This window comes from Moschus berezovskii, chromosome 19 (assembly GCF_049115385.1).
Source record: "Moschus berezovskii isolate FMDL1 chromosome 19, NW_MosBer_1.0, whole genome shotgun sequence".
Taxonomy (NCBI): Eukaryota; Metazoa; Chordata; class Mammalia; order Artiodactyla; family Moschidae; genus Moschus; species Moschus berezovskii.
Window position 1 is genome coordinate 65,445,793 of NC_142478.1, and position 22,366 is coordinate 65,468,158.

The window sequence follows — 22,366 nt, forward strand, 5'->3', positions numbered from 1 at the left end:
GAGAGGGCGGGGCCGCGTAGGGAGGAGGGGGACGGACGGCAGTGCCCGGGAGGCTGGGGGAGGGGATGAGGAAGCGGAGGAGGAGGAGTCTGCTGCGCACGCGCACTCTGCGAGGCTGGCTATCCACCTTGCCTCTTCCGCTCATCCTCCGCGTGAGGCGCGGCGTGAAGCTCGTGTTCTGCGTGTTTGAAGCTTTTCGTTTGCTGTCTCTCCTCTTTTTCGAAGGCGACGAGGCAGGCCTTCATTTGTTTCTGCCTCTAGCCCGTCAGGCAGTCGGCTGGGACCTGTTTCTACTTTGTTAGCCAGTCTGACTGCAACTACCCCTCCGTCAGGTGGCCCAATATTTAACTCAGTCACACTCCGCTCCCTCAGCCGCGACCGGAGTTGGACAGTAAGACTCGACTCTTCGTAAATGTGGCGGTCAGGACTTTTTTGCCCCAGTCCTATGTTAGGCCTGCTGTGTGGTGAGTGCCTCACCAGGGAGGCTCCGGGCTCCTGTAAAAATAGGCTTCCTTGAAAGTTGACAAAGAACATAGGTCTACCTATGTCCTAGGCTCTCTGAAAAATTTTTTGAAAGTTTTAGTAATTGTCATCAACCGGTGTTTGTTCAGGGTAGTTTGCCCCATATCCTGGTTTTGCCCGCGGGAATACAGAATGCAGAGCTGTGTACTGAACAGACTCGGTGGGAGGTGGAGACGCGAAAATAGCCTTATAACCATTATAATGTAATTGGTAGAAAATAAGACTGTTAATTTCGTGCAAACACAAATGGAGATTCAGTCAGCCAGGAGTGTCAAGGAAAGTTATGGATGGGAAAACCCCTGGAGGCTGGGTCTTGAAAAAAGAGGTGTTCACAAGGCAAACACCAGAGAGTATTTCTAGCAAGGGGGGAAGTATAATGAATCAGTGGCGGTAAACGGGGGTTGCGTTGTAAGGGTCTCATCAAGATGAAAGGTTTGTAGCCAACAGAGGTTTTATCCAGGAGAGTGACTTAGATTTGCTGTCACTCAGAAATAAAGGGGGTGCATTGGAAGGCAGAAAGCTGCTGCTGCTAGGGGCAGGGAAATTCATTGTAGTAGTCTAGGTGGGAGAGACTAAGATCCTGTAATAGATCCTAACAGTAAAGATGAAGAGATGAGGATGGGACTGAGAAAATTTTATAGGGTAGGATTCACAAGACTTGATGAACAAATGGATGCGCTGATAAAGGAATAAGTTATATAACACATTATAAGGGGCTTAGCACCAAATTAACCATTGTGGTGTTGTATAGTCACTGAGTCATGTCCAGCTCTTTTGCCACCCCAGGGACAGTAGCCCACCAAGCTCCTCTGTCCATGGGATTCTCCAGGCAAGAATATAGGGGTGGGTCCCATCACTTCATGGGAAATAGATGGGGAAACAGTGTCAGACTTTATTCTTTTGGGCTCCAAAATCACTGCAGATGCTGATGCAGCCAGGAAATTAAAAGATGCTTGCTCCTTGGAAGGAAAGTTATGACCAACCTAGATAGCATATTGAAAAGCAGAGACATTACTTTGCCAACCAAGGTCCATCTAGTCAAGGCAATGGTTTTTCCCGTGATCATGTATGGATGTGATAGTTGGACTGTGAAGAAAGCTGATCGCCGAAGAATTGATGCTTTTGAACTGTGGTGCTGGAGAAGACTCTTGAGAGTCCCTTATACTGCAAGGAGATCCAACCAGTCCATTCTAGAGGAGATCAATCCTGGGTGTTCATTGGAAGGACTGATGCTAAAGCTGAAACTGCAATACTTTGGCCACCGCATGCGACGAGTTGACTCACTGGAAAAGACTCTGATGCTAGGAGGGATTGGGGGCGGGAGGAGAAGGGGACGACAGAGAATGATATGGCTGGATGGCATCACCGACTCTATGGACGTGAGTTTGAGTGAACTCTGGGAGTTGGTGATAGACAAGGAGGTCTGGCGTGCTGTGATTCATGGGGTCGCAAAGAGTCAGACATGACTGAGCGACTGAACTGAAAGTGGGTTAAAAAGTCTTCATGTAGGAGGTGGAAATGGAGTTAAGCCTTAGAAGAAAGAATGAAGAACAAATTAAAAAGGAGAAGTTGTAATGAGCATGATACTTTGGGGAATGACTGGCTTGACTTGAAAGAGTTAGTGAAACAGAAAATTAAAAGACAGTTTTAAGCCCAGTTAGGGGAGAATCTTGGAAATCAAATGCTGTTTTGTCCTGTAGTCAATATGTGCTTGTGTGCTTAGTCAGTTAGTCGTGTCTGACTCTTTGTGACCCCATGGATGGTAGCCACCAGTCTCCTCTGTCCATGGGGATTCTCCAGGCAAAAAGACTGGAGTGGGTTGCCATGCCCTCCTCCAGGGGATCTTTCCAACCCAGGGATCAAACCCAGGTCTCCCACACTGCAGGCGGATTCTTTACGTTTGAGCCACCAGGGAAGTCCCCTGTAGTTAATAAGGAGCTGAAGGAAATGGCAACCCACTCCAGTGTTCTTGCTTGGAGAATCCCAGGGATGGGGGAGCCTGGTGGGCTGCCATCTATGGGGTCGCACAGAGTCGGACACGACTGAAGCGACTTAGCAGCAGCAGCAGCATCCACTTCGAGTATATGAATGCCTAGAGTACATCTGTGGTAGTTAGTATGATTGATCAGGAGTGACTTTCTAGTCTCAATTCGCTTAGAAGTGGGTTTTGAGAAAAGTGAAATAAGTGGTTTGGTTGGAGAGGAAAGGGAAATGCTGGTACTTTTGCTATGAATTGGAAACATACAGTAATTGTATTACACTCCCTTTCAATAGTGCACTGGTCCCAGTTAGTTACCTCATGATATAATTAGATTTCTTGGCTTCAGGACCTTGACAACCATCATCTACAAAAATAAGCCAAGTTTAAGACTCCATATTTAGGAAGTCATAAAATACCAGTTGACACTTGTGGAAAATCAAAAGGCTCATCCTGGGTATTGTATGGAGGTAGGAAGGAGGAGCGGAGAAGGCAATGGCACCCCACTCCAGTACTCTTGCCTGGAAAATCCTATGGATGAAGGAGCCTGGTAGGCTGCAATCCATGGGATCGCTAAGAGTCAGACACGACTGAGCGCCTTCACTTTCACTTTCATGCATTGGAGAAGGAAATGGCAACCCACTCCAGTGTTCTTGCCTGGAGAATCCCAGGGACGGGGGAGCCTGGTGGGCTTCTGTCAATGGGGTCGCACAGAGTCAGACACGACTGAAGTAACTTAGCAGCAGCAACAGCAGCAGCAGGAAGGAGAAGGAGGCAAGGTATGTTGGTTTAGTGAAATAAGAAGGAAGGAAAAGGACATGGTCTGCTGAGACAACTAATATATAAATTCTCCCATCTTTTTTTCGTAACATCATCAAGCTGATGACCCCCCAGTCTCACTTTGCTCTTTTTCCTATATACAAGGCATGTTCCTGCCTCAGAGCTTTTATACTGGCTTTCTCTCTCTAGAACACTTTTTCTTCAAGATACTCATATGGCTGACTCCTTCATTTCCCTCAAGCCTTTGTTTAAATGTCAACTTCCTAAGAACTATCCTGACCATCCTTGAAAAAATCGGTCCTCTCTGATTTCCTCCCTGCTTTCCATCTCTCTTCTCCCGTATTTTTTTCTCCATAACACTTTTCAACTTAACATACTGTGTAATTTACTTATTTTACTTAGTATCTGTATCCCATGAAGGATGGGTTTGGTTTTGTTTTCTTTTTGTTTTGTCAGTTGGGTTCACTGTTCCCAGCACCTAGAACAGTGTCTGGCACATGGTAGATGCTCAGTACATTCTTGTTCTGTGAATAAATGAATCAAGTCAATGACAGAGAAACTATTCCATGCCTGTCTTTCAAAATTCCATTGATTCTTTCTTCATTCCCTTCTTAGATCACATATTGTTCTTTGGCACTATCCTTTCCCTTAGAGCTAATTGCTTTTCCCCTGCAAGGTTTTGGTGATAGTAACAGAAGTTCTATGCCCCAACCAGTAATGCTGAAGAAGCTGAAGTTAATCGGTTCTATGAAGACCTACAAGACCTTTTAGAACAAACACCCAAAAAAGATGTCCTTTTCATTATAGGGGACTGGAATGCAAAAGTAGGAAGTCAGGAAACACCTGGAGTAACAGGCAAATTTGGCCTTGGAGCACGGAATGAAGCAGGGCAAAGGCTAATACAGTTTTGTCAAGAGAACGCACTGGTCATAGCAGACACCCTCTTCCAACAACACAAGAGAAGACTCTACACATGGACATCACCAGATGATCAACACTGAAATCAGATTGATTATATTCTTTGCAACCAAAGATGGAGAAGCTATATACAGTTAGCGAAAACAAGACCAGGAGCTGACTGTAGCTCAGATCATGAACTCCTTATTGCCAAATTCAGACTTAAATTGAAGAAAGTAGGGAAAACCACTAGACCATTCAGATATGACCTCAATCAAATCCCTTATGATTATACAGTGGAAGTGAGAAATAAATTTAAGGGTCTAGATCTGATAGAGTGCCTGATGAACTCTGGACGGAGGTTCGTGACATTGTACAGGAGACAGGGACCAAGACCATCCCCATGGAAAAGAAATGCAAAAGAGCGAAATGGCTGTCTGAGGAGGCCTTACAAATAGCTGTGAAAAGACGAGAAGCGAAAAGCAAAGGAAAAAAGGAAAGATATAAGCATCTGAATGCAGAGTTCCAAAGAATAGCAGGGAGAGATAAGAAAGACTTCCTCAGTGATCAATGCAAAGAAATAGAGGAAAACAACAGAATAGGAAAAACAAGAAAATTAGAGATTCCAAGGGAACATTTCATGCAAAGATGGGTCGGTAAAGGACAGAAATGGTTTGGACCTAACAGAAGCAGAAGATATTAAGAAGAGGTGGCAAGAATACACAGAAGAACTGTACAAAAAAGATCTTCACGAGCAAGATAGGCACGATAACGTGATCACTGACCTAGAGCCAGACATCTTGGAATGTGAAGTCAAGTGGGCCTTAGAAAGCATCACTACGAACAAAGCTAGTGGAGCTGATGGAATTCCAGTTGAGCTATTTCAAGTCTTGAAAGATGATGCTGTGAAAGTGCTGCACTCAATATGCCAGCAGATTTGGAAAACTCAGCAGTGGCCACAGGACTGGAAAAGGTCAGTCTTCATTCCAATCCCAAAGAAAGGCAATGTCAAAGAATGCTCAAACTACCGCACAATTGCACTCATCTCACACGCTAGTAAAGTCATGCTCAAAATTCTCCAAGCCAGGCTTCAGCAGTATGTGAACCGTGAACTCCCAGATGTTCAAGCAGGTTTTAGAAAAGGCAGAGGCACCAGAGATCAAATTGCCAACATCCGCTGGATCATGGAGAAAGCAAGAGAGTTCCAGAAAAACATCTATTTCTGCTTCATTGACTATGCCAAAGCCTTTGACCGTGTGGATCACAATCAACTGTGGAACATTCTGAAAGAGATGGGAATCCCAGACCACCTGACCTGCCTCTTGAGAAACCTGTATGCAGGTCAGGAAGCAACAGTCAGAACTGTACATGGAACAACAGAATGGTTCCAAATAGGAAAAGGTGTACGTCAAGGTTGTATATTGTCACCCTGCTTATTTAACTTATATGCAGAGTACATCATGAGGAACGCTGGGCTGGAAGAAGCAAAAGCTGGAATCAAGATTGCCGGGAGAAATATCAATAACCTCAGATATGCAGATGACACTACCCTTATGGCAGAAAGTGAAGAGGAACTCAAAAGCCTCTTGATGAAAGTGAAAGAGGAGAGTGAAAAGGTTGGCTTGAAGCTCAACATTCGGAAAACAAAGATCATGGCATCTGGTCCCATCACTTCATGGGAAATAGATGGAAAAACAGTGGAAACAGTGTCAGACTTTATCTTTTTGGGCTCCAAAATCACTGCAGATGCTGATTGCAGCCATGAAATTAAAAGACGCTTGCTCCTTGGAAGGAAAGTTATGACCAACCTTGATAGTATATTAAAAAGCAGAGACATTACTTTGCCAACCAAGGTCCGTCTAGTCAAGGCAATGGTTTTTCCCGTGGTCATGTATGGATGTGAGAGTTGGACTGTGAAGAAAGCTGATCGCCGAAGAATCGATGCTTTTGAACTGTGGTGTTGGAGAAGACTCTTGAGAGTCCCTTATACTGCAAGGAGATCCAACCAGTCCATTCTAAAGGAGATCAATCCTGGGTGTTCATTGGAAGGACTGATGCTAAAGCTGAAACTGCAATACTTTGGCCACCTCATGCGACGAGTTGACTCACTGGAAAAGACTGATGCTGAGAAAGGTTGGGGGCGGGAGGAGAAGGGGATGACAGAGAATGAGATGGCTGGATGGCATCACCGACTCTGTGGACGTGAGTTTGAGTGTACCCGGGAGTTGGTGATGGACAGGGAGGCCTGGCGTGCTGTGATTCATGGGGTCGCGGAGAGTCGGACACAACTGAGTGACTGAACTGAACTGAACTGAACTGAACAGAAGTTCTTTTGACAGAGATGTCTTAATGAAGACTTAAGGCAGACTTCTCGTTAAAAAATTGTTACAGAGGGAGGATTTGCTCCACAGTATGGTTTTCTCCAAGGCCCGTACTCCTTTAAGAAGCTTTCCATATTTAATAACTACTTACTGAACATCTTTTACTCACACACTTCTGGGGACAAGGGTTACACTGGTTTAAAAAAACAGATGTGCCCCCTGCAGTCCTAGAGGAGAGACTCAAATTAAGTACTTATACAAATAAATATACAGGTCTACCATCCTTTCTCCTTAGAAAAATGTTTTAGTTATCAACGGCTTTCTACAATCTCTATGACTTCTAGCAATTTCTACAGTTTTCTACAACTTTAGCAATTTTTCCAGTTTTACATGAACTGTCACATATCATTCAGTGGTTTATTGGGTTAACTTGCAAGTTTTACCAAAGCCCTGGAGTATAATTTGTTCAGGCGAGGAGTGGTGTATTCATTTAGAGCAGTCAGGTGCTCTCTTACAATGTTTATCTTCAGTTCCCTCTTACAGTGTTTGTTTTACACTTTTTATTCTAAATACCATTCTTTTCAGTAGGAAAGACAGAAACGTGTTACCCATTAATGGTTATATCATGAATTTCAGCAATGGGAAATATCCTTCCTTGCTTTTGTCCCGAACTTCGTTTTTTTGGACATTAGAGTTTTGAGATACAATTTAGATACCATACAATTCACCCTTTTAAAGTATACAATTCAGTGCTTTCCAGTAGAATTGTACAACTATCACTACTAGTTAATTTTAGAATATTTTTATCACCCTAAAAAGAAAGCCTGTCCCCATTAGCAGTCACTCCCCAGTTCCCTCCCAAACCTTCTTGCCCTAGACAACACTAATCTACTTTCTGTCACTGTAAATTTGCCTGTTTTGGACTTTTTGTAAGAATGAAATTGTATAATATGTTGCCCTTTGTGATTAGCTTTTTCACCTAGCCTAATGACTTCAAGGTTCATCCATGATGTAGCATGTATCAGTACTGCTTTTAACTGCTGAATAATGTTCCACTGTACTGGTGTAGCACATTTTATTATTAACACATTTATGTGTTCACCAATTGATGGACATGTGCGTTGTTTCTTTTTGTCTATGATGCATAACACTATTATGAATATTTGTGTCAAAGTTTTTGTGTGAGCATAATGTTTTAATCTCTTAGGTGTATACCTAGAAGTAGAACTGAGTTTATACCTAGGAGCTGAGCCATACAGGATATATTTAAACTTCTGTGAAACTGAAAAAGTGGCTGCAATATTTTACATATCCATCAGGAATATATGAGGTTTCCTGTTTCTCAACCTCTTCATCCACTTGCTACTGTCTTTTATTATAGCCATCCTAGTAGGTGTGAAATGTCGTCTCATTGTGATTTTAATTTGTATTTCCCTGGTGGCTTATGATGTTGATCATCTTTTCATGTATTTATTGGTTATTTGTATAATTTCTGGGATAAGCCTGTAATTTTAAGCCTTTGCCTATTAATTCCCTGGTGGTCCAGTGGTTAAGGCTTTGTGCTTTCACTGCCAGAGCTCAGGTTGGATCCCTGGTTGGGAAACTAAGATCCTACAAGCTGTGAAGTGCAGAAAAAACAAAACAAAATCTGTTGCCCATTTTTAAATTGAATTGTATTATTGAATTATAGGAATTCTCTATCTATATACAAATCCCCTTATTAGATATATGGTTTATAAATACTCTGTGGGTTGTCTTTTTTACTGTCTTGATGGTATCCTTTGAAGAACTAAAGTTTCTAATTTTGAAGAAGCCAATTTATACATATTTTTTTTCTTTTGTTGCTTGTGCTTTTGTTATCATATCTAAGATAAAATTGTCTAATAAAAGAATTCTCTTGATGTCCCATTAATTTTTTAAATTACCTTTCCCTGTTTTCACATTAACCAGTTTCCTATTAGTAGCACTGTACTGTTAAGACTAAGAACTGTGATCAGACTGACTGAGTTTGGTTGTAGGTGTTATCACTTGATAATTCTGTAATCAGAAGGAAGATGACTCAACTTCTTTAAGCCTCAATTTCTTCATCTGTAAAATAGGACTAATACTTCTCACCTCAAAGAAGTGTTGAGGATTAAAATGCTTACATAGAAAGCACTTGATAATTGGTAATGATTATTATTAGAAATTTTCTTTAAGTACTATTTTTGCTTAATTAAAATACTTTATTCAGTTCAGTTCAGTTCAGTCGCTCAGTCGTGTCCGACTCTCCGCGACCCCATGAATCACAGCACGCCAGGCCTCCCTGTCCATCACCAACTCCCGGAGTTCACTCAAACTCATGTCCACAGAGTCGGTGATGCCATCCAGCCATCTCATTCTCCGTCGTCCCCTTCTCCTCCCGCCCCCAACCTTTCCCAGCATCAGAGTCTTTTCCAGTGAGTCAACTCGTCGCATGAGGTGGCCAGAGTATTGCAGTTTCAGCTTTAGCATCAGTCCCTCCAATGAACATCCAGGATTAATCTCCTCTAGAATGGACTGGTTGGATCTCCTTGCAGTATAAGGGACTCTCAAGAGTCTTCTCCAACACCACAGTTCAAAAGCATCGATTCTTTGGCGGTCAGCCTTCTTCACAGTCCAACTCTCACATCCATACATGACCATGGGAAAAACCATTGCCTTGACTAGACGGACCTTGGTTGGCAAAGTAATGTCTCTGCTTTTTAATATACTATCAAGGTTGGTCATAACTTTCCTTCCAAGGAGCAAGCGTCTTTTAATTTCATGGCTGCAATCAGCATCTGCAGTGATTTTGGAGCCCAAAAAAACAAAGTCTGACACTGTTTCCACTGTTTTTCCATCTATTTCCCATGAAGTGATGGGACCAGATGCCATGATCTTTGTTTTCTGAATGTTGAGCTTCAAGCCAACCTTTTCACTCTCCTCTTTCACTTTCATCAAGAGGCTTTTGAGTTCCTCTTCACTTTCTGCCATAAGGGTAGTGTCATCTGCTTTATTACATAGGTGTTTTTCTTGACCTTGTACCCACTGCAGTAACTTGATTCTGGTAGAACTTTAGTGAATATCTGTTAAATTGATATGTCATATATGCTAGTAGGGCTTCTCAGGTGGTGCTAGTGATCAAGAACCCACCTGCCAGTCCGGTAGACTTAAGAGACTCAGGCTCAATCCCTGGTTTGGGAAGATCCCCTGGAGGAGGGCACAGCCACCCACTCCAGTATTCTTGCCTGGAGAATCCCACAGAAAGAGGAGCCTGGCAGGCTATAATCCATAGGGTCACACGGAATCAGACATGACTGAAGTGACTTAGCACACATGCACATATACTAGTGCAGAAGAATTGATGCTTTTGAACTGTGGTGTTGGAGAAGACTCTTGAGAGTCCCTTGAACTACAAGGAGATCCAACCCGTCCATCCTAAAGGAGATCAGTCCTGGGTGTTCATTGGAAGGACTAATGTTGAAGCTGAAACTCCAATACTTTGGCCACCTGATGTGAAGAGCTGACTCTTTGGAAAAGACCCTGATGCTGGGAAAGATTGAGGGCAGGAGGAGAAGGGGACGACAGAGGATGAGGTTGTTGGATGGTATTGCCGACTCAATGGACATGAGCTTGGGTAAACTCTCGGAGTTGGTGATGGACAGGGAGGCCTGGCGTGCTGTGGTTCATGGGGTCACAAAGAGTTGTACACAGCTGAGCAACTGAACTGAACTTATACTAGTAGCCCATTACATTGCAAACTGGGATACGTTTTAACTTGCTAAGGAGCTAAGTAAAAAGAAAAAAAAACTGAAAATATGTATCACCCACTTCATCATTTGGGCTTGGATTAGCCCTTTTAGAAAAGGATTTGGGAGGATTATGTTTCCAAAGACATTTCAGAGGGAAACAGTGCTAAATATACAGGCAGGTGATTAATTTATAAAGAAAAATAAAAAAGTAAATCCCCAAATGTTGGTTGGTGGCATAAGCCATTTTAGAAGAGAGGCCAAAAGAGAAAAGTTCTCTTGCCAGGAGCAACAGACTGATTTGCCGTGGCTGTTCTCTGAACAGTTTGACATTTGTTCTTGACTGAGACAAGAGTCCTTTGTTCAAAAGCATTCTCTTATCACTTGGTGAGACTGTCATTAGTCCCTCACCCTTATTAGATAGATGTTTGATTAGAGGCCTCAAAACACTCCCTAAGACTTTTATGGTAGGAGTTTCTGATCCAGAAATACACTGGTATTTTGTTTATCTAATAATTTAAGCAAAGTGATTAGAACCTACCTCCACTTAACAGTGTCCTGTCTTCCACGGCACATGATAGTCTTAATTTCATGTGAAAAAATGAGTAATATTTAAGTTACTCATGATTGAATTTATATTATCATTAAATATTTGTGAAATGTATGAGGGAATGATTAGATGAAATATAAATAGTTATGTAAATGAAATATTCTCCCTTCTGCTTTCTCCTTCCCCCAATTTTTGTCCAAATTTTTCCAGTTCTTCCAGATAATGTTCAGTGTACATTATTTTTTGTGATAATTATTCAAGATTTTGGAATTCAAGTTATTTTTCTTACTATAGTATAAGGTCCTGGAAGTCTAGGTCTGTATCTTTTTTATCTTTATATATTTCATACCAGTGTTTTATACAAAGTTAATATATAAACATAAATTATGTAATTTAGTAATGTAATTATATGGTGAGAATTTTGGTACAGAATATTTAAGAAAATGTTAATAAATAAAAATATGAGACATTAATAACCCCTTCTTCTTTCACACCTTTTCCAGATATTACTAAAAACTTACTAATTGAGTGAATATCCAGTCTCTCTTCCCCAATACAGGCTATTGTCCCTAAACAGGAACAGATTCAAACAGAACTCCCTTCTTCCCTATTTTTCTCCCCGTTTTTTCTCTTCCATTTCTCCCGTGCAGCTCCATTTATCTTTTCTTAGTGACTCATTCTCTGTACTTTTTATTATTCCTACCTCTTGTCCCTTCGTACAATTCCTAATGCTTTTTAGAACTTTGTTTCCTTGTCACCTGCTCTTTCTATTTTTGTTCTTTCTGCTTGGCTTTCTCCTCCACTTCTCACTACTTTCTCTCCTTGCCCTCACGATACAGGACAGGATTGGGTAGGGAGGAGCCCAGCTGGGTTAAGGGTGGAGCTACCTGTTTACTGCTTGGAATTCAGAACCTGACCTGGAAGGATCAGGCTGCTTAAACTTAGCTGAGGCTGAAGTCCGTATGGCCTTTCTGCTGGAGTCTAGCATTTTGGAGGACAGTTGGGATTTGGTGAGACTAGAAGCAGCCCCTCTCTATTTTGTTCCCCCTTCCTTCCTCCCTGTTCTGTATTTTTCACTAACAGTATCTCTCTCCATATGGTTAACTTTTCTTCTTCCTTTTCCCCTGTTGCTTACTATTCTGTTTATTCTCTGTCTAGCTCTCTGTCAGTCAACTTCATTTACTGTCTGTTTGCCTTTTCTGTTACCCATTCTTTCCACTAACCTAACTGTTCTCGCTCAGAATTTAACTTTTTCTACCTCTTCTCCATTTTATTCTTGACTTTGTTAATTTTCTCATCCAGCTCTCTTTTTTTATTCAGTCATTTTCTGTCCACCTCTCTATTCTTTTTATCTTAGTGTTTGCCAGTGATGTAGCAATAAGGGAGGAAAAAGGGCCACCCTAGCTTTCAAGGGGCCTATTCACCCTGCTCATTTTCAGACCTAGCATGTTTTGATTAGGCAATGAAGGGTTTGTGCTCTGCACAGATAGTTAATAAATAGTGAAATTAGAGTAAGGTTGAATATTAAAATTGAAAGACTTAATTTTATTCTCATTTTCTCTTTTTATTTAGTTTTTTTCTGCAATACAGTGGATACAGTTTGTCATGGCTACTCTGAGGTAAGTTTATTTAATCTCATGTAATGTGACTGTTTAAACTGCTACAAGCAGAACTGGAGAATTCTGTAGTTTCTGTATCTCTGCCCACCCTGGGAATTTACTTTTATTCTTTAGAGACATATGCTTTTCTTTACCATGCTGATTTTTTTTTTTATTAATAAAATGTAATAACATAAAAACTACAATAATAAAAACCAGATTGAAGAAATCAAAGGATATTTTGGTCAACAGGATTGATTTTCAAAACCAGTTGCAAAGTGCTCACTTTGGTAGCCCATATACTAAAAATTGTAATGATATAGAGATTAGCATAGCCCCTGCTTAAGGATGACACACAAATTCATTAAGCATTCCATATTTTTAAAACTGTGCAATTTATTTTATATTAGATATCTGTCAATAAGTATATGAAAACAATGGCAAAAACAAAGGAGCCCCAATTGTCCTGTTTAATGATAGTCTTTTATCTCTGTCAGTGTTATAGGTTCAAGTTCACTTATTGCCTATGCTATATTCCAGAACATACAGAAATCTCCAGAGGTGAGCAATCTGTTTTTGTGTTGGATTTGAATTTTCAATGACTTAGTCTTTGAAATAAATAAGTGAGGTGGGTGTCCCCTGTAAGTGATGGAATAATTCTATAAGTTGCTTGTAAATTTGTCATTTTGATACATTGGGATGCTTTAGACATTGCCAATAGATCTCCATTTTCTTTTAGGTAGTTATTTTAACTATAATTTTTAATACTGAGGAGTTGACTAGATGTGGATTAGTGGATAAATTTAGATTTTTTTGGAGTGTGCATTAATTATTAAAGTCAAGGAAATGGAGTGTTGTTTGAAGCCTATAATTTGCTCCAAGCATGGTAGGGTCCTGCCAAGAGGTGAGATTTCTGATGTTGATATCTTGGTAAAATTGCTAGTGGGGCTGGAAATAGTTCAAAGACTGCTATACAAAAGATATTTATTTTGCTGTTCTGGCCTTCTGGCAATTACATTTAACGGTGAAAAATAGAACAAAAATACATCCTATGTAAAACTAATCATACCAAAAAAAAAAAAACACCTTCCTTTTATTGAGATATAATTGACAAATAAAAATTGAATATTCTTCAATTCAGTCGCTCAGTCATGTCCAACTCTTTGTGACCCCATGAATTGCAGCACGCCAGGCCTCCCTGTCCATCACCAGCTCCCGGAGTTCACTCAAACTCACCTCCATCGAGTCGGTGATGCCATCCAGTCATCTCATTCTCTGTCGTCCCCTTCTCCTCCTGCCCCCAATCCATCCCAGCATCAGAGTCAACTCTTCGCATGAGGTGGCCAAAGTATTGGAGTTTCATTTTTAGCATCAGTCCTTCCAATGAACACCCAGGACTGATCTCCTTTAGGATGGACAGGTTGGATCTCCTTGCAGTCCAAGGGACTCTCAAGAGTCTTCTCCAACACCACAGTTCAAAAGCATCAATTCTTCGGCGATCAGCTTTCTTCACAGTCCAACTCTCACATCCATTAGGATCATTATTAAGCTTTTTCATGTCTTTCTTAACTACTATGCTGATTGTATTTTTATTAAAACATTTTTTATTTAAAAAAAAAACATTTGGCCATGCCACATGGCATGTGGGATCTTAGTCCCCTGACCAGGGATCAAACCAGTGCCCCTTGTAGTGGAAGCATGGATTCTTTACCAGTGGACCACCAGGGAAATACCTTTTTAAAAAAGTTTTAAATTTTTTATGTTTTGTATTTTTCTTAAAGTATGGTCTCTATCATACATTTCTTTGTATTGACTTTTACATAGTATCTTGTTAAACAGAAGGGGTGACATGTTTTTTTATTTCATTAATGGATGTGTCAGTTTTGTTTTTTAATGGTATATACTTTACATATATATGTTTAGAAATATTATTTATTTATTTGGCTGCTCCTGGTCTTAGTTGCAGCCCATGAGATCTTTTAGTTGTGGCATGCAAACTCTTAGTTTCGTTATGTGGGATCTAGTTCCCTGACCAGAGATTGAACCTGGATCACCTGCACTGGGAGTTGGGAGTCTCAGCCACTGGACCACCAGGGAAGTCCCAGGTTTTGTTGTTTATTTGATTTTGTCTCCTGTTACTAGAACTCATGATTTTCCAACCCTGAGTGAAAGCATGTAAACCTCTTTTTATCCTTTAGTCTCCACAAACGACCTTAGGTATGTTTTGATGACCAGTGGTTCCCTGTGTTTAAGGTTATTTGTTGATTCATTGACTATAATTATGTTCTTGCTCACAAGAGCTGCTTGGCTGCCTTTCTGCTCCAGAGTTTATTTTGTATTCTGTTTTAATTTTTTACCCATTAACAGTTATAAACTTGTGGTAGGTCATAGACCAGTAAAATCTGTGAAAGAATTTAGTTTTTGCATTTTTGAACTTAATATAATGAATTGCTTTGTGATTTACATTTTTTCCTCATTATTACTTCTGAGATTTGTCCATGGTGTTGTGTATAGCTCTCTTCATTTCTTTTTCATTGATGTTTAGCATTCTGTATTATGAACATACCACAGTTTATCTATCTGTGCTACTATAAACAGTCTTATAGGTGTTTTCTGATGCCCACATGCAAAAATTTCTCTAATGTATTTACTTAATAATAGAGTTGCTATAGGACATGGATATCCCGTAGACAATGCCAAACTTTCTTCACATGGTTGTGCCAGCAGTGTATGAAATGTCTCATTGCTTCGTGTTCCCCTCAATATTTGATAGTCAGACTTTAAAATTTTTTGCCATGGGTGTGTAATTTTTGTCTCACTGTAAAATAAATACTAAAGTGTATTTATTTTTGACTGTGCTGGATCTTCGTTGCTAAATGTGGGCTTTCTCTAGCTGCAGTAAGCAGGGGCTATTCTCTAGTTGTGGCCTGCAGGCTTAGTTGCCCCGAGGCATGTGGGATCTTAGGTCCCAGACGGGGAGTTGAACCTGTGTCCCCTGCATTGGCAGGCAGATTCTTAACCACTTAATTGGGCCACCAGGGAAGTCCAGTCTCATTGATGATTGATTGATTTGACTTTTGGTCCCCTTGTAGTTTATGATCAATTGACTTTGGTCTCCTTGTAATTTTAATTTTTTAATTTCCTTGATTACTGATTGGGTCAGGTGTATTTTCACATGTTTATGGTTATTTAAATTTCTTTCTTAACCACCTGTTCAAATCTTATGTCCATTTTTTTATTAGTTTTTCTTATTGCATTTTAAGAGTTTTTGTTTGTCTTTAATATTGTTTGGATACTGTTCCTTTGTTAGTCATATGTGTTACAAAGATCTCCCACTTTATAGCTTGTCTTTTCACTTTCTTTATGGTATCTTTTGACAAACATTTTTCATTTTAATGTGGGCAGATTTTTAACTATTTCTTTTAGAATTTTGTTTAGGAAAAACTTTCCCTAAAGTTGAAGACGTTCTTCTATATTACCTTTAAAAAAACATTTTAAAAAGCCTTTATAGATTTTTGTCTTTCACATTTGGGTCTTTGAACTAGCTGAGACTAATTTTTGAGTGTGTGAAATAGAAAGTTGGGGCCCAATTTGATTTTTATCCATATGGATACCCAGTTGTTCCAGTATCACGTTTTGAAAAGCCTATTCTTTCTCCACCCAGAAAGCTACCTCTGTCATGTATCAAAAGTTTATAAATCTTATATATATGTATTTGCATGCTTAGGCTTGTTTGAGACTCCATTCTGTTCCGTTGATCTATTTGTCCATCTCTGGACTAGTACCACCGTATCTGCTTTATATTGTATCCAGCTTTATATTGTTTTAGTGTGTGTAGGATAAGTCCTCTTTCTCCTTTTTCTTGAAGAATGTCATGGTTAACTTGATATTTTGTGTTTCAGTATCAAATTTAGAGCCAACTTAATCAAACTATACAGGAAAATATGTTGAGATATAATGATTTACATTTAATCTGTGTATCAGTTAAAGGAGAACTGACATTTTTATAATACTGGATCTTACAGTTCATGCGCATTCACCTTAGATCTTTGGGGTCTTTTAATAAACATTTTTCTCCATGGGGGTCCAAAACTGTTTTCAAGAAAGTGGGAGTGTGTAGACCAAAAGGAGAAGGATACTAGAAAGTGAAACAGATAAACTTCAGAATGTAGTTAGAAATTGAAAGACAACATATATAATTTTTGCTGTTATTTTTCTCCATCTTGACTTTCATTAATATGAAAGTCTATAAGATGAATAAAATCTTAGGATCTTGTACATAACATGATAACCATAGTTAATAATACTATATTGTATAGTTGAAATTTGCTCAGAGAACAGAACGTAAATGTTAAATATTCTCACACACATTTATGTTATATAGGTAAATATGTAAGGTGATGGATGTGTTCATTAACTTGAGGGAAATCCTTTCACAGTGTATATATACATCAAATCACCACATATACTTTAATTATAATTTTGTCAGTTATACATCAGTAAAGAAAAATTGCAAATTAAACTATATGAAAATTTTAAAACACCTGTTTTCATGTTCTTTGTGTTTTTCACCATTTCCTAAAACACTCAGATCTCATCTCATTGTTAGAAGATGTTGGCTGTGCAGCTAGAACACTTAAAATTTCCCATTTGAGGTATGTCTCCATTACAGAATTTTTCATTTTTTCGTTCTTTCCTTTGACCCTGTATCTGAGGAAGGAATGTCTCTGTGAGGGAGACATTCCTCTGGTTCCAGAACAGTTGGAATAATTGAGATTACAGATTCCTTCCTACCTGGATTGTTCATTTAGATTCCCTACAGTTAGCCTGTAGTTGTGGCCCCAGAGAAATTATGCCCAGTTTTATATTAGAAAGGTTAAACCTAATTGATTGTTACATTCTTTTGGCTGCATCATTTTTGAAAGTATGAATTTTCTTGCTTTGACAGAGAAGACCACTCTTTTACCTGAGCTTCTCTGACCTCCTCTTGGGGATATACTGGCTCACTGAGGCAGTTCTCTATGGTACTTCAACAGCCAATAAGGACATTGTCTGCTATAACCTGCAAGTAGTTGGACAGGTGAGTGCTACTAGATTGTGACAACATCTTGTATGAAAGGCACACTCTGATCTAAGTAAGTGAAGATAACCCATCCTGGAAAGTGGGACCCTTTTATTTCTTGTTAAACTTTGAAATAATAGCTTTTACTGTTTTTCCACATTAAGAAACTACTTACTATAGAAAATTTGGAAATTATGGAGAAGCAAAAAGGTAATTAAATCACCCAGGTATAATTACTCTTTAATATTTTATGTATATTATGTATTTTCAATCTTCTCTATAGATAAATGTATTTTAGAGCAAATATAATATGTTAATACTCTTTATAATCTGCTCTTATTATTCAACATACTGTGACCATATTTTCATGTAATGGAGTATATTTCAACATCTTTTGAGATTATTGCATTTTTTATTAATATAATAAACATTGACTTTTAGAAATACTACATATGATTATATGTAAGTTATATATCTTTCATAGATTTTATCAGTGGATTAACCTATCTAGTACTATCAGTATATAATATTTCTGAGACTTGGGATGTGAAAAAAGTAGAGGTTAATGTGCAGTCTATACTCACTGCTGATTACTTCCTCTGGGAGTTGTTGCTAGAGGGGAGATTTGTTTTAATTTAGTAGGAAAATACTGATATGTAATTAGTGATATGAACTCCAGGTACTAATATGTTACCTATCTCGTATGAATTTGAGTATCTTAGAGACATACTTTATTCAGTCCTGCTTATAACCTCATAAATAGGCTTAAGGCTGTATTTTCTCAGGTAATAATAAACAATTATTATAATATTATTATAATATTATAATCTTTCAGTCATTTCAGTTGTGTCTGACTCTTTGCGACCCCATGGACTGCAGCCCTTCAGGCTTCCCTGTCCTTCATTCAGTTCAGTTCAGTTGCTCAGTTGTGTCCAGCTGTTGGCAACCACTGCAGCACACCTGGCTTCCCTGTTCGTCACCAACTCCCGGAGCTTGCTCAAACTCATGTCCGTTGAGTCAGTGATGCCATCCAACCATCTCATCTTCTGTTGTCCCCTTTTTCTCCTGCTTTCAATCTTTCCCAGCATCAGGGTCTTTTCCAGTGAGTCAGTTCTTCACTTCAGGTGGCCAAATATTGGAGCTTCAGCATCAGTCCTTCAGTGCAAGTTCAGGGTTGATTTCCTTTAGGATTGACTGGATTGATCTCCTTGCAGTCCGAGGGACTGTCAAGATGATTCTTCATTCAGCACACAGTTTGAAAGCATCAATTCTTCGGTTCTCATCCTTCTTTAGGGTCCAACTCACATCTGTACGTGACTACTGGAAAAACCATACCTTTGACTATATGGACCTTTGTTGGCAAAGTAGTGTCTCTGTTTTTTAATATGCTATCTAGGTTTGTCATAGCTTTCCTTCTAAGGAGCAAGTGTCTTTTAATTTCATGACCGCAGTCACAGTCCACAGTGATTTTGGGGCACAAGAAAATAAAGTCTGTCACTGTTGCTATTTTTTTCCCCATCTATTTGCCATGAAGTAATGGAATCGGATGCCGTATCTTAGTTTTTTGAGTGTTAAGTTTTAAGCCAGCTTTTTCACTTTCCTCTTTCACCTTCATCAAGAGATTCTTTAGTTCCTCTTCACTTTCTACCATAAGGGTGGTATCATCTGTTTTTCTGAGGTTACTAATATTTCTCCTGGCAATCTTGATTCTAGCTTGTGCTTTATGCAGTCTGGCATTTCACATGATGTTCTCTGTATATAAATTAAGTAAGCAGGGTGACCATATACAACCTTTGATGTACTCCTTTCTTAATTTTGAACCAGTCCATTGTTCCATGTCCGGTTCTAACTGTTGTTTCTTGACCTATATACAGGTTTCTCAGAAGGCAGGTATGGTGGTCTGGTAAAATTCTCTTTAAGAATTTTCCACAGTTTGTTGTGATCCACACAGTCAAAGGCTTTACTGTAGTCCATGAAGGAGAAGTTTTTCTGGAATTCTCTTGCTTTTTCTGTGATCCAGTGGATATTGGCAACTTGATCTTTGGCTCCTCTGCCTTTTGTAAATCCAGCTTGTACATCTGGAAGTTCTCAGTTCATGTACTGTTGAAGCCTAGCTTGAAGGCTTTTGAGCATTATCTTACTAGAAAAAAAAAATCTGCATTGGAATCCTGGACCTGATTAACTTTGTGACCTTAGGCAAGTACTTCATCTTTCCAAACTCAGTCTCCTAAATCTATGAAACTGTCACTAATAACAATTACCTTGTGTTTGGCACAGATGTGATTAATGTTACTTTATTTTTTGAACTTTATTGAGCTATGTATTCAACAACTGCATATATTTAAAGTGTACATTTTTTATATATGTATGAAATCATCACTGCAATCAGATTAATAAATATTCCTATTTCTGTCACCCCCTAAAATTATTTCAAGTATTTTTTCCCAACTATTGTAAATAGTTGCTTTTAAAAATACTGGTTGGGGAGAAGGAAATGGCAACCCATTCCAGTATTCTTGCCTGGAAAATCCCATGGATGGAGGAGCCTGGTAGACTACAGTCCGTGGGGTCACAGAGTTGGACACAACTGAGCAACTTCACTTTCTTTCTTTTACATAGGATTAAAGGAGGCTCCATGAAGACACTTGGTTCCTCCTGAACTCGTTTTTCTCAAGCCTTGAGCTGCTAATGGCTCAGCAAACCAATACATCTTACTCATGAAAATGTTTTTCTTAATAAGCTATATTAATGAAACTCTGTATTTGCTTGGAAATCTGCCTGTCTTCAAGATTCATGTCAATTGTTTTATGTCCAGAGATGACTCTGGAAAATTGTGCCAATTCTGACTTTGTGCCAGTTCTATCTCAAAATGCTTGCTAACCAGCATAGAATGCTTTGCTAAAAACTAACAACTATGTCAAAATGCTTGGTAATCAGTATGTAATGCTTTGCTAAAGACTGACAAGGGGGCACTGTTTATGTCCCCTTCTGATGTCTATGTCAGAAGCTTTCTCTATCCCTTTACACTTTAATAAAACTCTGCTACACACACCAGAAAAAAATAAAAATACTGGTTGGATGTTTCCAACATCTGGCTCATTTCTGAGTTGATGTTTGATCATTATCTTCTCCCATGAGAATCAGTGACATTTTTCTTTTCTTTATATATAGAATGTAATTATCATCTCATCATCTTTAGGCAGTGGTTCAGATCTCAGTCTATGTCTCTAAGCCTTGGCTATGCTGTTTTGGGACTGCTGTGCTCATGCATGGTGTAGGGATTAGGCTGAAACATATGGAATCACACACAGAATCAGAGCATCCTCATTTCTGACTCTTATCATTTCTGGGATTCTCCCCATACTTTTCCATACCTTCCTACCTGATGCGAGCCCTTCTCCGGTTTCTATAGCCTAAAGGATTATTTTCTATTAGAGTTTTAGGTGCCTACATTAAACAGCATCGTGATTGGGGTATACATTTGAGGCAAAACTGTGAGAAAAAGTTTGGGAAACTTATTTCTGTGCAGTTCACTTCTTCACATTTGACTCCCTTCTGTAATCCACTTACTTTTGTTTACTTTTCACAGTCCTCAAGTAGTTGATTTTTATATTTTTACCAGACAGTTTTTGTTTGTAATCAGTGGAAGGGATGGGCTATAGAGGGCTTAAATACAGTAGCTTATGTATTTAATGAATTAGTTGTAGTTTTTGAAATTGTGGTAAAACACATTTAACATAGAATTTTCCATTTAACCATTAAAAAATTTTAGGTTTTGGTAAAAATACATAAAAAAGTTTAGTATTTTAGCCACTTTTAAGTATACAGTTCAGCAGCATACATTCACATTGTTGTGCAACTATTACCACTATTCACCTCCAGATATTTTTATTATCCCAGACTGAAATTCTGTATCCTTTAAATAATACCTCTCCATTTCTTGTACCTTCCAGCCTCTGATAACCACCTATGAATTTGACTACTCTAGGTACCTCATGTGTGTACTAAGTTGCTTCTTGTCTGACTCTTTGCGACCCTGTGGACTGTAGCCCAGAAGGCTCCTCTGTCCATGGGGATTCTCCAGGCAAGAATACTGGAGTGGGTTGCCATGCCCTCTTCTAGGGGATCTTCCCAACCCAGGGATTGAACCCACGTCTCTTTTGTCTCCTGCATTGGTAGGTGGATTCTTTACCACTAACACCACCTGGGAAGCACTGGGTACCTCATATCAGTAGAATAATACAGTATTTGACCTTTTGTGTTAGCTTGTTTCACCAAGCTTAATGTCTTCAAGGTGTATCCATGTTGTAGCATGTGTCAGAATTTCTTTTTTTTTAAATTAAGATATAATTGATGTATGATATTTTATTAGTTTCAGATGTACAACATAGTGATTCACTTTTTAATAGATTATACTCTGTTTAAAGTTATAAAAGGAGAAGGAAATGGCAACCCACTCCAGTATTCTTTCCTGGAGAATCCCATGGACAGTACAGTTCATGGGGTCGCAAAGGGTCTCTACTTAAAAAAAAATTGTAAAATATAGTGGAACTATATGTAACCTTTTTCTGTATTTTCCAAGTCTTCTGTAAAATGTGTTATCATATTTTCATAATTTAAAAAATAAAAAAAATAAAAAATAATAAAGTTATAAAATATAGGCTGTATTCTCTGTGCTGTATAATATATTTTTGTATCTTGTTTACTTTATACATAGTAGCTTGTACTTGTTCATCCCCTACCTGTTTTTTGCCCCTCCCTCATCCATTTTTTTCCACTGGTTCAGTTCAGTTCAGTTCAGTCGCTCAGTCATGTCCTACTCTCCGCGACCCCGTGAATCACAGCACGCCAGGCCTCCCTGTCCATCACCAACTCCCGGAGTTCACTCAAACTCATTTCCACAGAGTCG

The 22,366-nt window shown here is 39.1% G+C and overlaps 1 protein-coding gene and 1 non-coding gene across 5 annotated transcripts in view; both read left to right on the forward strand.

Moving 5' to 3' along the window:
• The first annotated feature begins 133 nt into the window (after positions 1-133).
• TMEM116 (transmembrane protein 116) overlaps positions 134-22,366 on the forward strand; it is a 98,479-nt gene continuing 76,246 nt past the window's right edge. For 2 of the 4 annotated variants that reach the window (XM_055405451.2, XM_055405449.2), the window contains exons 1-4: positions 11,710-11,807; positions 12,370-12,416; positions 12,893-12,956; positions 17,344-17,475. In XM_055405451.2, the coding sequence (XP_055261426.2) occupies positions 11,760-11,807; positions 12,370-12,416; positions 12,893-12,956; positions 17,344-17,475 (291 nt within the window). In that variant the 5' untranslated portion in view covers positions 11,710-11,759. Of the gene's footprint in view, positions 465-11,709; positions 11,808-12,369; positions 12,417-12,892; positions 12,957-17,343; positions 17,476-22,366 lie in introns of those variants that run through there. The other 2 variants (XM_055405453.2, XM_055405454.2) reach the window with 2 other exon arrangements.
• Positions 12,674-12,778, forward strand: LOC129542944 (U6 spliceosomal RNA). The gene has a single exon (XR_008683198.1). It is a non-coding gene; the product is annotated as a U6 spliceosomal RNA (small nuclear RNA).